At 30.5% G+C, this 16,089-nt stretch overlaps 3 protein-coding genes across 5 annotated transcripts in view; 1 reads left to right on the top strand and 2 right to left on the bottom strand.

Annotated features, from left to right (window-relative positions):
- The window catches only part of LOC106684858 (uncharacterized), a 33,591-nt gene extending 24,311 nt beyond the window's left edge, over positions 1-9,280 (bottom strand). For all 3 annotated transcript variants that reach the window (XM_067045168.1, XM_067045169.1, XM_024360283.2), the window contains exons 1-9: positions 9,180-9,280; positions 8,214-8,444; positions 7,398-7,564; positions 7,263-7,314; positions 6,432-6,611; positions 4,267-4,527; positions 3,529-3,699; positions 2,260-2,516; positions 839-1,054 (exon numbers count right to left, since the gene is read on the bottom strand). In XM_067045168.1, the coding sequence (XP_066901269.1) occupies positions 839-1,054; positions 2,260-2,516; positions 3,529-3,699; positions 4,267-4,527; positions 6,432-6,611; positions 7,263-7,314; positions 7,398-7,564; positions 8,214-8,444; positions 9,180-9,240 (1,596 nt within the window). In that variant the 5' untranslated portion in view covers positions 9,241-9,280. The remainder of the gene's footprint in view (positions 1-838; positions 1,055-2,259; positions 2,517-3,528; positions 3,700-4,266; positions 4,528-6,431; positions 6,612-7,262; positions 7,315-7,397; positions 7,565-8,213; positions 8,445-9,179) is intronic.
- A 167-nt stretch (positions 9,281-9,447) lies between these two features.
- On the top strand, positions 9,448-13,778 carry COX7B (Cytochrome c oxidase subunit 7B). Its single transcript, XM_014427178.3, has 3 exons — positions 9,448-9,603; positions 13,339-13,505; positions 13,592-13,778. Exons 1-3 carry the CDS (start codon positions 9,549-9,551, stop codon positions 13,649-13,651), a joined length of 282 nt encoding a protein of 93 aa, XP_014282664.1. The 5' UTR covers positions 9,448-9,548; the 3' UTR covers positions 13,652-13,778.
- A 1,767-nt stretch (positions 13,779-15,545) lies between these two features.
- The window catches only part of Sec3 (exocyst complex component Sec3), a 17,877-nt gene continuing 17,333 nt past the window's right edge, over positions 15,546-16,089 (bottom strand). The window contains exon 16 of the mRNA XM_014427167.3: positions 15,546-15,830. Coding sequence (XP_014282653.1) covers positions 15,678-15,830 — 153 coding nt within the window. The 3' untranslated portion in view covers positions 15,546-15,677. The remainder of the gene's footprint in view (positions 15,831-16,089) is intronic.

The following is a 16,089-nucleotide window of genomic DNA, read 5'->3' as shown; positions in this document are numbered from 1 at the left end:
ATATTAATTTGCTGACATTCAAAATTCTGCTGCAAATTTAAGCACTCAACTTCAAAAATTCTCAAAATAAAATCCAAAACAGAAGCTACATATAGGCAGATTGATTCGTCGAAAAGTTTAACATGTAATTAAACTGTAAACTTTATACTTTTATGTATTTTATTTGAAAACATCGATATATAAGGAAAATACCAATTAAGTATAATGCATAAGGAAAATTACATGAGTTTGCATGAATAATTATTGTTGGGGCGAAACTACAATCGATCATAGTTTCTAATCCCATCGTCAAAATTGAGTCCTGAATTTGTCTTTTCTTTTAATTGCGGTGATCTGAATGAAATAAAAATAAAATAATTGAACATAAAAAAATCTATTTTATAATGAAAATATAAACATATGTAAATAAGTAAAATATATCGAGTATATTCTCTGTTTTTGTCCCTTTAAGGCGCTTCTCTTTCTTTCTCTTTTTTTCTGCAACTGTGCAAATCTTTTGTGCGATTTGCGACTCTCTTGATGCGATTTCTCTCCAATCGCGGGTTGCGGTTCACAACTGACCTACCATGCGGCTCCCACACTCCATCCACTCACTGAACTACCAGGCGGCACCCACACTCCATTCACTCACTGACCTACCAGGCGGCTCCCACACTCCATTCCCTCACTGACTTACTGCCTGGCCACTCTCGTATCGCCCGCTCACTTACTGTTCCCACTCCAATTTGCACCTTTTGGCTTATAATCAAACAATTATAAAACTAAATAATTTCAATTTTAAATGTTTTAATGGGTTAATATCATAAAAGATTAAATAGTTAAATGATTAAAAAATTACCGGCTGAGAACAAGATTTCATTTCTCTATGCACAAAATTGACGTAGAGTTTTTGTATGTGGCCACTGAAATTGCCTCCAACCGTCATTTCACTGTCGAAATTAGGTAATTTCGTACTGCAGCTAAATGGTTCCTTGAAATATTGTTCACTATCATCTAATCGCATCTGGGCACCATAACTGGTTGCCATTATAAGAACTTTCAACCAGGTATACATCTGAAAAAGTAGGAAGAAAATACCGAGTAGATTTATTAAAAGAATAGGAAAAATAATCTTTGAATCAATTTCGCATTCAAAAAAACAGAATATTTTTTATTATGCACAGCTCTACATATTTTTTCGTTAGTCAAACAAACCTTAATTAAATATTGATAACCTGATTATGACAATGTTTTTTAAGATATAACATAGTGCGAAACCTATTAAAATTAAAATTGTACCACTACAACCCATGAGGGTCAGGGATTCAGTACTTTGTCTGGAATTACTGTTCTATGAACTACGACTAACAAGAAGGGGGTTAGTTTAAGATTACGCTCAACCTCTAGGTTTATCCCCAATTAATGGTATCCACTTTAGGGTTAGGTGTGGCTCATGAGGACTACCGAACCCACATGGTAGACTCGCGGCTAAAGTAACAGAATTAATAATTATCTGCCCCCCGCTGGATTTGAACCCTATCCCGGGATTTAGTTACACAGCACCTTACGCACTGAGCTACCCCGCTCTTCTCGTAAAATTTTATAAAAACATGACCTGTCTTTAAATCCAGTCACTAGCAGAACCTCGTTATGGGAGAGGAGAGAGTGAAGTGTTATCTATACAATATTTGGAAAACTCGAAAAGTAGGGAACTTTGATATTTTTAAAAACTACATAAAATCGTAAAAATTGTGGTAAAACATTATACAAATAGGTTATTATACTCAAAGTAACTTATAAACGCTATTTATAGAGGTCGATTTTGCTAAAGGATTTAGGAAAAATAAAGAGAATGATGAGTTGGGATATTCGGTCGAAACTATTGGGACGTTTTAGATTTTCCTCTCCTCAATCAGTTGTAGCAATAGCCCCTGGTCATTAGTTATGGCCAATAAGCCATTAAAACGCTAGTGTGAGGTCACAATTAGCTATTCACCAAGGCTAAAGTTAGACATTGTTCAGTAACTCTTGAGATAGTCCAACTCTGAATATAAGCCAACTATTTTTTTATTTCGTGATAATAGGGAAAAACATCAGAGTTAAAGAAATATAGAAAAGAAAAATCGCCCTTTTGCCTATAAAAAAAATTAATAGTTTTCTAGAATACCATGTTTTCGGTTTAATTAAAAAACTAATAAGGAATAAACAATGAAAAGTTTGAATAACTTATAAAGTTTTAAACAACTATCAAATTATTTTCGAGGACCTCAATATTTTCACCTTGATGGGTCTTCTACTGACTAGAGTAACATGACAACTGCCCGAAGTGGCCAGGAATACCAAATATCCAGCGGATAGGGATAACTTCACGTTGACCTTCGATAGAGGGCGGCTGGTGGGTGAGCGAATGATGATGTCTCCGTTGAGACCCAATGGCTTTATTTGAACGAATATATGCAATAGCCGGGTAGCGTGCCCCGTCTTCCGGTAATAAAGGGCTCCGTTCCCGGAGAAGACCGTGACTTCGTGGTTCGAAACTGGTTCAACAAAGGCAAATAATTTAAAGCTATGTAAATGGGCTAATGTAATTCAATTTTAATAAAGAATGAATGAATTAATTATATTGGTTACAGGCTATAGCATCAAATAAGATGGTAGACTAAATAAGCATACAATTTGTGAGGTTCTACAAAGTTCAGGGTAAATCCTCACATAACAGTGAGAACCTATTCATTGTGTTCATTATAAGAATTTTTTATCGATCGATATCAATCTAATGTTTCAATGATGTCGGTTGACTCTTTGTTATAATAGTACACTCCTTGCTCTCGATAATATTTATCTCTTGGTTACAATATTATTCAACTCAAAGACTCTATATTATAATAAGATGATGCAGAACATATAATGCAGAACCAGATATCACATTGAAAACCCTACTTATAATATTTTCCTAATATCTTATAATTCGGACCAAAAGAAAAATATTTCTTTTCATTTCATTATTATTAGTCAAACTGATGAAGGATTTCATTTTGGAACTTAAATAAGTGTTTCTTTGCTTTTTTAGACAACTTTTTTTTCCGTATAAATCTGAGTTTCAAAATTACGTCCAGCGATTTTCTTGCTGTGCAACAAACTACCATACACACTACTGCTTATGCAAACGTCAGTCTACGCTTGGTATTGGCAGCGGCATTTGAGCCGTTCGGGCCTCCAAAAAAGATAATTTGTAGCAATGCTTGCACGTTTTTAGATAAACTCTGTTATACAAGTTGTAAAAGTAGTGTAACCTTCTCCTGTTAGGCAAAACGTTTGAGTCCTGACAGATTCACCTCAACAGATGTGCAACATGTCAAACAACCCCATACATTGTAAATTACGACCGTTTATTGGGTTACAGTTTGTTCATAAAGAGGCCTTAATGTATGAGCATTATACAAGATAACAAGCATATCTAACATATGTGATGTAGTAATTTAATATATATGGTGTAGCAAGTAAAGAACTAAATATAGAACGAAATTCTGTAAATAAATTTCAACTAACCATGACAAGGTCCCAAATAGCAATGCCTAATCCAGGTATACGGTCCAAAGCAGGTATTACCACCGCCGCTGACAGGTGGTGAACTGCAGGCTCTGCTTCGAGTTTCAACTCCTACTCCGCAAGCAGAAGAACACTGTGACCAAGGTTCCCATTCGGACCATTCTCCATCAACTGTTATTGAAGTATTTTAATAGAATTATCTTCTTAGTTAATACCATTTTTTCTTCGCCTTGTAACCGAGTAATAAATAAAAACATTAAGGCATGTATAAAAATACCGAGTCACGGAGAGGTCATATAAAAGTAATAGCTATTTTTTTATTAAATAAAGATACTATCTTTATTGATTCAAACTTTGTTAATTTATGAACAATATAATTTATAATATAACATTAATATTATTATTTTATTATATAATTAATAATATAACAAACTGTAAGGCGTTAAAAGGACTTCTTGATTTACTACTAACATTTAAAAAAACACCTTAACTCCATCATTTTTTCCTGGATTGTTCATCCAGATTTACTGGTTAGGACATATCTTAGAATACATAAAGTATGAAAAGTTAAATTAATGATTTAAAACAGTTTTCTTTGTCATTTTTTTTTTTAAGATGTGTTTCTAAAATGACTGATTCACTTATTTATAGTATAATTTTTGTTATAGTAATTTATGAAACCGTTTCACTAAAAGTTTTTTAAATTATAGTAGTTTTTTTTAATAAAGGGTGAAATACCTGCACAAGGTTCTAAATAGCATGGCTCAATTTCAGTATGAGGTCCAGTACAGAATGTATGTTGTCCGGCATTTCTCTTGATACGCTTAGGACAATTCTGATTCGTCTGTGGTGGATATGAGGACTCAGCAGAAGTGTTTTCAAGCCCAAGCGGGGTGACCGTCTCATTGTATCTTGAGCAAAGCCTCCTTCTTTCTCTCAAACCTTGGCCGCACGTTGCTGTACATCTTGACCAAGAAGACCAATTTTCCCACTCACCGTCTAATAAGAATAGGAATTTAAAAAATAATTGTATAATATGATTTATTATTGAATTATTTTTCTAGCATTCATACTTCACGACTAACTAATATTTTTTTTCGCTAAATTAAGGCATTGCGAGGTGCTGGTATCTCATTAACATTACTAACAAATTATATTATTGAATGCTTAAGTTTTTCATTTGCTAAATTTTATAAAATAGATAATATGAATTCAGTATAAACAGTGTAAGGCAGCAATGCCAAAATTATATATTCATATAAAGTTAACATCATAAGTAGTATACATTTCACACCAGAAGATTGGACCTAATCATTACTACACTAAATTACGGCCTGAGTCATCTGACTGAGGCCGATCAGCTGATTGTATGATATATATAGAGGAGCGTTGAGATGAATAAGTTGTGATAATTGAATAAGGAGTGTTTCAGTTGCAACCGAGAGTGTCATTACTTGTCCCCTATTCCTTTTTTTTTTTTAGTTTTCGAACCTGATAACTTTTATATGTATATAAATATAAGATAAAAAAAAAGTTAAGTAAGTTAAAAGTTAACATAAGTAGTATACATTTCACACCAGAAGATTGGACTTAACCATTACTGCACTAAGGTTCGGCTTGAGATGTGTAATGATCTTTGAAGTACTAATTGTAATCTGTAGTGTTTTTATACATTTGGTATGAAGCAACTAAAAATTATTTCCTTGCCTTCAGTCATACCTACTATGACTTCAGAGACTTACAATTTTTGTTTCGGAGTTTTCAAAAAATGACCAAATCATTTTATTATTTGAACATAAATTATTTATCGTACTATTACACGCCGTGCAACATCTTCAAAAACTCTAAACGTGTTAAAATAATATATTACAAAAAGTAACAGTCATAGTTAGTATCCGGGTATAGTGAAAATCGAAAGAGTGTTTTAAGGATAAGGAGTGTTCACAAAGTTTTGAACCAGAAGAGTTACGAGAAGAAACAGAATACTTTTGTTGCGTGATTTTGAGAAGGATTTTGGTTTCACCAATGTAAGAGGAATTAAAATTGAGAGTGGGACAAGGGATATGGTATACGACATTGAGAAAATGATGCATAACTACAAAAATCGTCACTCCTCTTCTACTAGTTCTTCACAACTCCTTTCTATTTCCTTATACAGAGATCACTACCTGTAAATGTACATTTAAATATAAATTTACTCCAATGATAATTATGAAAATATATTATCTGTTATCTTGTTATATGTCTAGTCTGTATTATTTTTATTCGTTATGGTTTTTTTTTATTCTTTGCTCTGATGAAGGCCTGAGATTCTGGCCGAAATGTTGCACTAATACATAAGTTTTACTTATTTATGTTCTTCACTAACCACATCGCCAACCATCTTCTCTTCACAGTTATTTTTTAAGTTCAAATTTTTTAACTACCTTCAGATTTACTATTTCTATTATAAGTTTATAAATATTCTATTATAAAGCTTTTATTCTTAATTTATTTTGAAAAAAATAAGAAGTAACTATGTAGTTACTTATTTATTTAATCGAGACAATAAAATTGCTTGCTTAGTCGAATATCAGGGAATCCTGAGGCCGTACACACTAAGAACGTAATATCACTAATAATATCCACTAGCACTATTAGACAAACATTGCCATATTTAATATCCATAAATGATGTATCAATTGTTTCACACAATGCATACCAGAAATAATTTACTATGGGAGATGAGCTTAATTTTCTCAAACCTTCGCTCGACTTTTCGAGTCAAAATTTATATTATAACTTATAATCATTAGAAAGTACTTACTGTTAATTATATTGTAATCAAAATCTTCATTAACTACATATCTTTTCAATTATCTTGATTATTAAACCCAAAAGAAAACTATAAACATTAAGCATACGTGGTGGTTCCTTGATCTGTGAACTATGACAAGGCTCCGTAGTGCAATTTACACCTTTGCAATTCAGCCTGAAATAGGTGGGCTTCGGTGAATCGCAAGTGCGGCAGCGTATTCTTTTCCCAATTCCATAATGAGCTGAACATTCGCTCCACTTTCCCCAATGACTCCAGCCCCCTGGAACTAAAATATTGAACAGCTATGGTTAAACACTTTCAATATAACACTATCGTTTACAATGTATAACACACAACTCATTTTAATAAATAATATTTAATAAATCAGACTAAAAACTTTTAGACCAAGATTGGCATGTAAAAATATTTTATTATTTCAATAATTTAGAACAAATGCTTGAAACCAAAAACACTACAAACGAGCATGTGGGCGACCAAGAAATATCTGGGAGGACATTATCATATAGTGATCATTGATATTATAGAAATCTTTGAGCAATGTATTTCAATTTTCGCAATACCTTAACAAATATGGGAAGCATAAAGCAAAAGAAAACAGTGAAATTAGGAGAAAATTTGCATGTTATAATTAAATAATAATTTTCATAAAATAAGGGACAAAAATAAGTAGAAATTCGTTTTTAGTTTTAGAACGTTCTATTTTATCTAAAAACATTTATATTTAATATGTACACTGAAATTGTTTTTCTTAAAATAATTAAATTAAATTAAAAGTTGAGAAAAGTCCACTGATAACCATTATTGATTTGTTATTTATTAATAAAAATAAGTTAAAAGTTGATTTTTATAACACCTGAAAAATCACTTACTCTATAATTATATTATATATTACTATATAATTATAAAACTAGATTACCTGGGCATCCATTATTGTGCTTTACGCAATGGAGTGCGTTCCAATAACGGTTCTAAATAATGAAAAAACGTTAGTTGAAAAACTCAATAAATACTAGCTGTTTACAGAAATGTAATTAATAGAATTAATACAAACAGTTTGATCCCCAAGAATACTTTTAACGAGAGTGTAATGACATTCTGCAATGAGGCATCTTTCAATAAGCGCAGGATATTGCTCGTGGAATTTTTGAATAACATCAAATTCCCAACTTCTGAATGGGTCACATACCGTCAATGCTTTATATTCCTCTACAGAACATCCTAATAAAAAACTATTAATTTTTTCTTCTTACAGTAACATTGTGAGAAAATCGTTGAATAATTTATTTTTATGTTATGATTTAACAAATATCCAAAAAATGCAAAATATATTTTATTCCTTTGTACAACATTCACTACGGTAGTGCGGATAAGGATGCTAAGTCCAAATCGTTATTATTTCAAATCAGTCACTCGAACCACTTGGTAATAAAGAAGAAAAATGGTCTTGCCGCGGTGGTATGGGTAATAAATTATAAAGTACATGTGTAAATATTTTTCAAGATATTTATGTTTTTTCTTGTTCCAACCTCCACGAAATATTAAAAACCAAAATAATGGTTCAAAAACCTCAATCCTCAATAACAGTTTACAAATATTTATTAACAAATGAGTCACTCGGTCATAAAACATGGTGACTGAAAATATGAAAACTTTTAAAATGTTAGTTATTTTGCTTCACCATCAACCAGCAACCATCTGCCATAACTTAATATCAACATTAGTCCTTTAACATAATCAATGACTTTAACATACTGAGAATAAGCTCTAAAGAACTCGGTAATGATAAAAACTTCATTCACAATGAATTGCAGATACTATGTTTTACGACCGGGTGCCTCAAATATTAAAATTAATTAAAGTGAATGACCTGGCATTCGGCATTCAATTGTTGATACGGAGGGTCCAATACAGGTCTCCCCTCCGAATAATGGAACAGGATTGTCGCATAGCCTAAACCTTTCCCTAAGGCCAACTTGACCACATTCTCCAGAGCATTCTCCCCATTCACCCCAATTAGACCATTCGCCGTTCATTGGGCAGTCATCAATATCGGCAAATGAACACTCTAATCTTCTTATGATTTCATTCTTAATGTCATCTATAATAATAAAAAAAAAAAAATTGTAACTACATAAAATGAAATAAGTATCTCTTTATGTAAAAATAAAATGTCCTGAAAATTAAACCAAAGTCCATGTGTTATTGAATTAGTGGATTTAATTTTCCATATTATAATTAAACTTACTAAATTAACTATAATTTACCGCTGCTATAAATAATAATTATATCATAATTTCGAACCTCAGCTATTTCAGGTAATGAATGTTGGCACCTTCTTTAAAAAGAAATACAAAACAAAGGCGAGACTGGGAGGGAGAAAAAAATAGGGGAAGGAGGTAATTCTAGTAATTAGTAAATCGATGTGTAAGAAATGATTAATACGAAAACGTAAATATTATTTTTTCTAAACTCTTTGGCTTTCCAACGGTGTATAACACGTCTATATTACTACTCATATTTCGAGAAATGTTTTCAACATAGAAAAAATATTTTTCCTCTTGTCTCCTTAAATGATCAAAAATGAAAAATGAGCAGCATTTTTTTAAAAATTCCATTGACCACCAATTTTTATTTCAGCGGCATTTAAGACAACAGACGTATATTTTTTACCACATTCTCAAAGGCACAACTGATCGAAGTAAATGAAACTTAGTGTAAAATAAGTCACATTTTTCTACAATGGATACTGGTTGAATTACTTTTCAAGTGAAGAATTGTTTACCCATATTACAATCTTATGTTTACAATTATATTATAAATATTTAAAACTTACAGCTCATGTAAACCCATTTTACTTGTTTTACAAATACAGCTATTAACAACAATATTTTCATTTCTTCTTATTACAATATTAAAAATTGTATTAAATAAAACTGCCTATAATTGGCGGTAACTTTTCAATGCTTACTATATATTTTAAAACATTCCTATAAAATATATCAAATTTAAATTTTATGATTATGGAAATTGTTTTAATAAAAAATAAATATATCTTAAGATTTATGGGAAAACCGTTTAATTACTCTGTTTCTCCAAATCTAGAAATCATATCTTTTTTTGAGTTCTTAAGAACAGCTGTTTCTAAGTGGAAGGTCTATCTCGAAGTTTTCTGTGATACTTGTGAATAATATAATTAATAAAAATGTTGAGGCAGATAGCTTCTCCTCTTTTTAGGCACTCTTTAATTTCCAATGAAGGTATGTATCACTTTAATTAGAAAAGAAAATGCTAAATACATTAAATTTTCTAGTCAAATCGTTCCTTCGTTTTCACAAAAAGGTTTTATAATAATTTCCATAATATATAAACAATTAAATATGGCATTACAGGGTTGACTTTTATAAAGACTCGTTTTCCGAATTATTTTGGCACATTTTAGCTTAGAGAAATATCTCATATAGTACTTAAAAAGTATGGTTAGGATTTTGGTTAACTTTAAAAGCATTGTATTAGTTTATTTGTTGCACCAGTTTTTATAACTTTGAATTCTAAACAGATATTAGTCAACCTGCAAAAGTTAGGATATGAAGTTTTATTACTATAAATGGATAAGTGTTCCTATTAGAGGTTTCATCAGATTGAACTGTGCTTTAATATTTATAAAAGGTACTGTCAATCTGGAAACTAAAAAAAGTAAAGAACAGGATGAGGAAGCAGAGTGGCTGATCAAAGACATTTTCTTTAAATGGTTTTAGGTGAAAATTAAAATAGTTAAAAAGTAGTAGGGTCTGATAGTAGGTAGTAAAATTGGGTATGATATTTCTTAATCAATTAATGATGAAACTTCAATTGTTATTTGAATTGACTAATTTGAAGGACCTACATTACATACTAATATCATTACTTAGAATTAGCTCATATTCCAACTTCTGTTAATCTACTAGTTCTCAAGCACTACTCCAACATGCCAGGGGGTTGTGTACTCATTTGTACACTGTGAGGAAATGGTCAACCATTGTTGATTATGACCTGATGATGTCAAGTGATTATTATTTAGGCCCTAATCTCCACTTAAAAGGATTCCAAGGTTTTCTTTTTTATTATTATCTTGAGGGAGTGTAAGTTGATAGCCATGATCCAATTAAAGCAGTAATAATGGTATGTTTTTTAAATAAAAGACTGTTTTTCACCCAAATATTTGTATTATTATTTCTTTGATATAAAATACAATTAATACTCGAAAGTATAGTCCATTGTTATATACCGTCATAAGTCATCAGGTAGCCAATTGCTTTATCCCACACTGATACCATTCTTTGGAATGGCTATCAAAGAACGCTTCGATTGTTATTTCAACTTCTGCAAATTTATCATATTTTTTCCCTTGAAGAAAATGGGCCATGAAGGACAAGTAGTAATCTGGTGGTGCGAGGTCTGGAATATATGGTGGATGAGGCAGGAGTTTGACCCATGAAGTTCCTTAAACCTTTTTTCATAAATTTCTAACCTCTTAGCTGATTGATGAGAGGTAAGTTCTTGAGGAACCAGTCTCTTGCTCTTTTTCACTTTCCCCATGGAGAGTAGATGGTGACTAACAGTATCTTTCGACACACCACTCCCTGACAAGTTCTTGAGTACTTGTAGATGGATTAGACTCAACAGCTTCCTGCAGTACCTCATCAATATCCATTAATGGTCGTCTGGAGCCTTCTTCCTTTCCAACATCGTATTTCCACCATTAAATTTTTCAAACCAATGCCGTGTAGTGTGCTGGTCAAGGACACCTTCATATTCAATAATTCCACAAGTTGCTTCAGCTGTGAAATTTTTTTTTCAGTAATGCCTTAAACTTATGAGAATTTCATAGGACACTGTCATGTTTCTTCTTTGAAACAAATAACTAAACTGAGCCTTTTTTGAAGAAGTCGGATCGGATTAAATAAGCTTAGAGAATGCTCTAAAAGAATTGTTAAGTATTGGTAAATATTAAATAGGATTAAAATATTTACAGTCTTATGAAATCTTGAATTTGATAAAATGGTAATTTTTTTTATACACTCCATTAATAGTAGTGCAGTATATTACCAAGGCCTAGATTTGTATGCAGTAAAAACCACCAGAATATGGCATTTCATATGCAATAAAAATCCTAAAATATATAGTACAAACCGTATTGTCCCCAAACATCCAAGAAGACTACTAAAATATTTATATACAGCAATGCCAAAACTTTATCCACTACAGATAGATTTACAACTAGTGATAGCTCATCTACAAGTTGAAAACCCCTGTGTTAACTAAGTAGTGATTGTAAATGTTGTTTTTACAGCAGGGGAATACAATTTACTTAAGTTAGTATTCCAGGGCTAATGATCATGGCAATCAGTATGTTTTGTAATTGTTTTTTTGTTTTTAAACTTTTGTTTATTAGTCTTCCGTCTCATTCAAATCTAGGCTTTTCTAAAAGTTCTAAAATATGAAAGGGATCGAGAGAGGGATTAAAAATTAAACAAAATTGATTCCCTATTATTTTTTTCACTCTGTGAACCAAAAGATGAAAATAATTAAACCGTATTTTAACCTAAGAAATATAGCAAACCAACAAATATATACCTAACTTGTCAGTGACATGTTCTGCTTTGCAATTATTTATAATATAAAATATAATTTCAAATAATTTTTCATCTACTGCCTCAATTAGCCAATGCTCATTCTGTCATCAACAGACATGATGAGAGCAAATACATTTGCTCTTAAAATTATTAGGATGAAGTCAGTAGTATTTCTGGTAACAACAGAATAATCTCTAAAAATTTCCCATTATTAAAAATTCTAAATTTTTCATAGATCTTCCCTTTTTCCACTTCTAAGTTGAAGTATTTTTGTATTGAAACTTTGATTAAATAACAAACTTGGTTCCTTGAACTGTTTGAATTTAGTTGATAAAAAATTAAGATTGGTGCTAATGAAAGTGGGATTATTGCTTAGCAATTGTACCTCCTGTACATTAGTTGACACACTTTTTTTGTACACATTTAGCCCTGTTTCCATCCATTTTAAATCTAAGATACCTATACAAGATTTCGGATTGGAAAAAAAAGATGCATTTCCATTTTAAATAATAATACTGGAAGATCGCTGATTGATCGTGTGTAATAATAAAAGGAAGATAGTCTGGGTGCACTCAAATAGATAATTCACTATTTGAGTTTGTTTTTTTACCTTACCCGGACCTTCCTTTTATTAAATAATAATAAATATTACAGCCTATAAAGTAAGTTACCAACAAACTGGAATTGAAAGTGCGTGTGCTGTTTAAAAAGAAAAAGAAGGATAACAGAAAACCTGGAAATAAAGAATCCATATTCTAAAAATTAAATTATTGAAGGTATGTCATTGATTTTTTTGTTTTGATCATTGAAAATTGTTCACTATCATCAACAATTTTCAATGATCAAAACAATGCAATCAATTGATTGCATTGTTTTGATCATTGAAAATGGGCCAACAATTTTAATTAACAATTATTTCATTCTCAAGATTGTAATTCAATTTTTTTAACTGAGTTGAAATCAAATACATGTAATATGCAATTATATGAATTTATCATAAAATATACAACATATTATGTGGCTAATTGTATCTGAGTACACCAATTTGTAAATATATTGGGTTAGCTGTTTTAACAATTTATGATAGCTAAAAATACGAGCTTATGGTTATCACCAATAATAGAACGGCTTGTTTGATTAAGCACAAGCTCTCCTGACACATTGAGGTAATGCTTGGGAACTCTTACTAAATTTATTTTTGAAGAAAGTAATGCTCACTATAAGACCTTACATTGATCAAGAATCTGTATTCTCTCACCAAGTAGTATACCCTGATGGGAATACAAGAAGTAATCATTTTATGAGAGCTTTAAATAATCTTTTTTTTTTTTAGTGTTCTGATTAAATAACAAAATATAATGTTTTTTCATCCTCTTCCAGGTGCAATTGCCAAGAGAACTGCAGCTACGAAAGTTGTTTTAAGAAATACAATGGATGATCTCCCTATTCCTAGTGGCTCTTGGGAAACACAATACAAAGCAAACCAAACAAAATATAATATGCATCTTGCTATTGGTGTTATTTTCACTGGAGTAACATTAGTAACGGTACATTTTTATGTATTTATTATTTATTTTTGAAATATTTTTATGTAAAATATTTTTATTAATATGTATTTTCTTTTATTTAACAGGCGAAAGCATCAGGTTTATTCAACTTATATATGTCACCTCCTCCATTACCAAAAGAATAGGTTTTGTTTTCACCATGTTGGTATAGCAAATGAAATATTTGTAGTTAAGTGTTTATAAAGCATTAAATATCATTTTATGTAAAATAAAAGATAAATAAATAAAAATAAACATAATTTGACTAGTCAATTGTGTATGTTTTATCTTAGTTAATCTAATTTTCTACTTGTTTTCATGCAATAAAGAATTAAAGGTATACAGTTATAGGACAGGCCATATTTAAAAATATTTCCTGGCATACCCCTATTATTTATAAGAAAAACACAAATTTTGAAAATAACATTTATATCCTGTCTTCCTTGGAGAGGAGGTATTCAACAGAAATTTAAAACAACTCTGATGGATTTAGATATTCTTTTTAATTATGTTTGATAATGTCAAAGTGAATCACTATGTACTAGATTTTGGACTTCTTTTATTTTACCTAATTACAGGAGTCAAAGAAGTGATTAAAGAATATTAATCTAAGAAAATTCTGCTAGTTCTCACTGTGTTAATATCTATGCATTTAATTTTATTTTTCAAGAAGTCGAACAAAGTTTATGAGTATTTAGGGAGACAGTACCAATTTCTAAAAATTAATTATTAGCAACTGAAACATACAGGAGTAAAATTTGTTAAAACATGTTTATTTCAACATTCTTTGAAAAAGAAACGTTTCTTTTTTCTAACTTAATATAAATATTCTCTTGAAATTATATTTTAGAAAGAATTATAAGCAATATATCAAAAACATAAATCTATATTCAATATGAATCCAGACCCGTATAAATTTAAATTAGCTATTTTCTTTTTAATTAATTTGAAATTACTAATTTATTGAAAAGATGTTAAAAATTTAAAACCAGGATCAAAACTTAGAGGACCAACAATGAGGATAGTTTTACTGGAGAAGAGTATTTATGGTGCTAAGTTATACATTTGCCGTCGCATTTTACAGAACTTTCGACTAAGGATGAGATTAATAATTGAAAGTGGTACTTACTGAACTTAGCAATCACTTATGGGCAGGTGAACTTTTTTGACCTAACCTTTTTCACCTTTCACTTCCACCAGTGTTCCACTTTTAACACCAGTGAAGTAATCCACTTCTATGTATTTTAATTAAAAAATTAATCTAGAGCTGATTCACTGCATCAACTCCTATGTTCTTAGATTTTTGTTTTATTTTTCCTGAAGACAATAGACGTTTGCTCTGTATCAAAGGAGAGAGGGATAGAATAGTGTGCATTTCATAACCACCAGAACATGGTTTAGAGGATGTCTGATATGCTTATATATATTACCGTCTTTTGGGACTCTACCATTTTTTTTCTTTTATAAATCAAACCCACCTTTACAGCTCCTCCAAATTGAATCAGAGTGTTGAAAAAATGAATTGAGTTTGCTTCAGAGTCTCCTCTTGCCTTTTTGTCTCAACATTTTTTACCTCTCTCTTAACATTTTTCTCAGTTTTTAAGCATTAGTGAATCACTTTTCATCTGTTTCCAAAACAACATTAGTAATTCTAAGTATTCTATGTTTACTCTTTCTCAGGAATCCAGTTTGCTTTTATTTTAATTTTAAATTATTCTATGCATACTATTTCTCAAGAAACCAGTTTTTAAAAAAAATATAAATACTGCTTTATAAGATGAATGCATTGAATGTCCAGCTTTGCTTTTATAGTTCATATTATAGTTAGTAAAGCTAACAACTTTCATGGCTGATAATGAAACAGGACATATCAGTGGCTAGTAAAATAAAAATATAACATAGAGAACGATGCAAGAATCTTTTGAAGGCAGGTCAATCAATGGTTGGTTTTTTATGTTTAATGTTTCCACCCATTATGTTATAAGAAAAGAAACAGAGCTATAACAAAAATTTTAAAGGGTAAAAAAAAATCACTGATGATAAACAATAAAAAATTTTACTAACAGTAACAATTAATAGAGCCAAAAATAAATTTATAAGTTATCACAATATATTAAATAATTCAATTAGTACTTTTCTCTCTAAAAATAAAATAAATTATACAAATATAAATTAGTGAGAGCGTGCAATTTCAGAGAAAAATGATAAAATATCTTCAATAGAAAATTCCAGAGCAATCATTGCACCTGGGTAACATCGCTGAATGAGATCTTCAATGTATTTATACTGTTGAATGAATTCTTCTTGCATAGCTCTCCAAACTACCTGAAAATAGTTATAAAATTAACTTCAAAAATACCAGAGGATAAATAAAGATAAAAATTGAAACAATAAGCCTTTTTTTTTTTTTTTTACCATACTAGAAATTTATATAAATATATATCATTGAATGAAAGAGACAAGCCACAATTTTGAAGACAATTAGAATTTTATGAAAAATACTCATTTGTTTCTCTATAATCTATTCTATATATATTGAAGCTGTTAATTGTGTTAGCTTGCTGAAATTTTATTTCATTAATAC

The sequence above is a fragment of the Halyomorpha halys genome, unplaced genomic scaffold, assembly GCF_000696795.3.
Source record: "Halyomorpha halys isolate HHAL.00 unplaced genomic scaffold, Hhal_1.1 Scaffold624.1, whole genome shotgun sequence".
Taxonomy (NCBI): Eukaryota; Metazoa; Arthropoda; class Insecta; order Hemiptera; family Pentatomidae; genus Halyomorpha; species Halyomorpha halys.
This window is presented reverse-complemented; position numbering and strand designations above follow the sequence as displayed.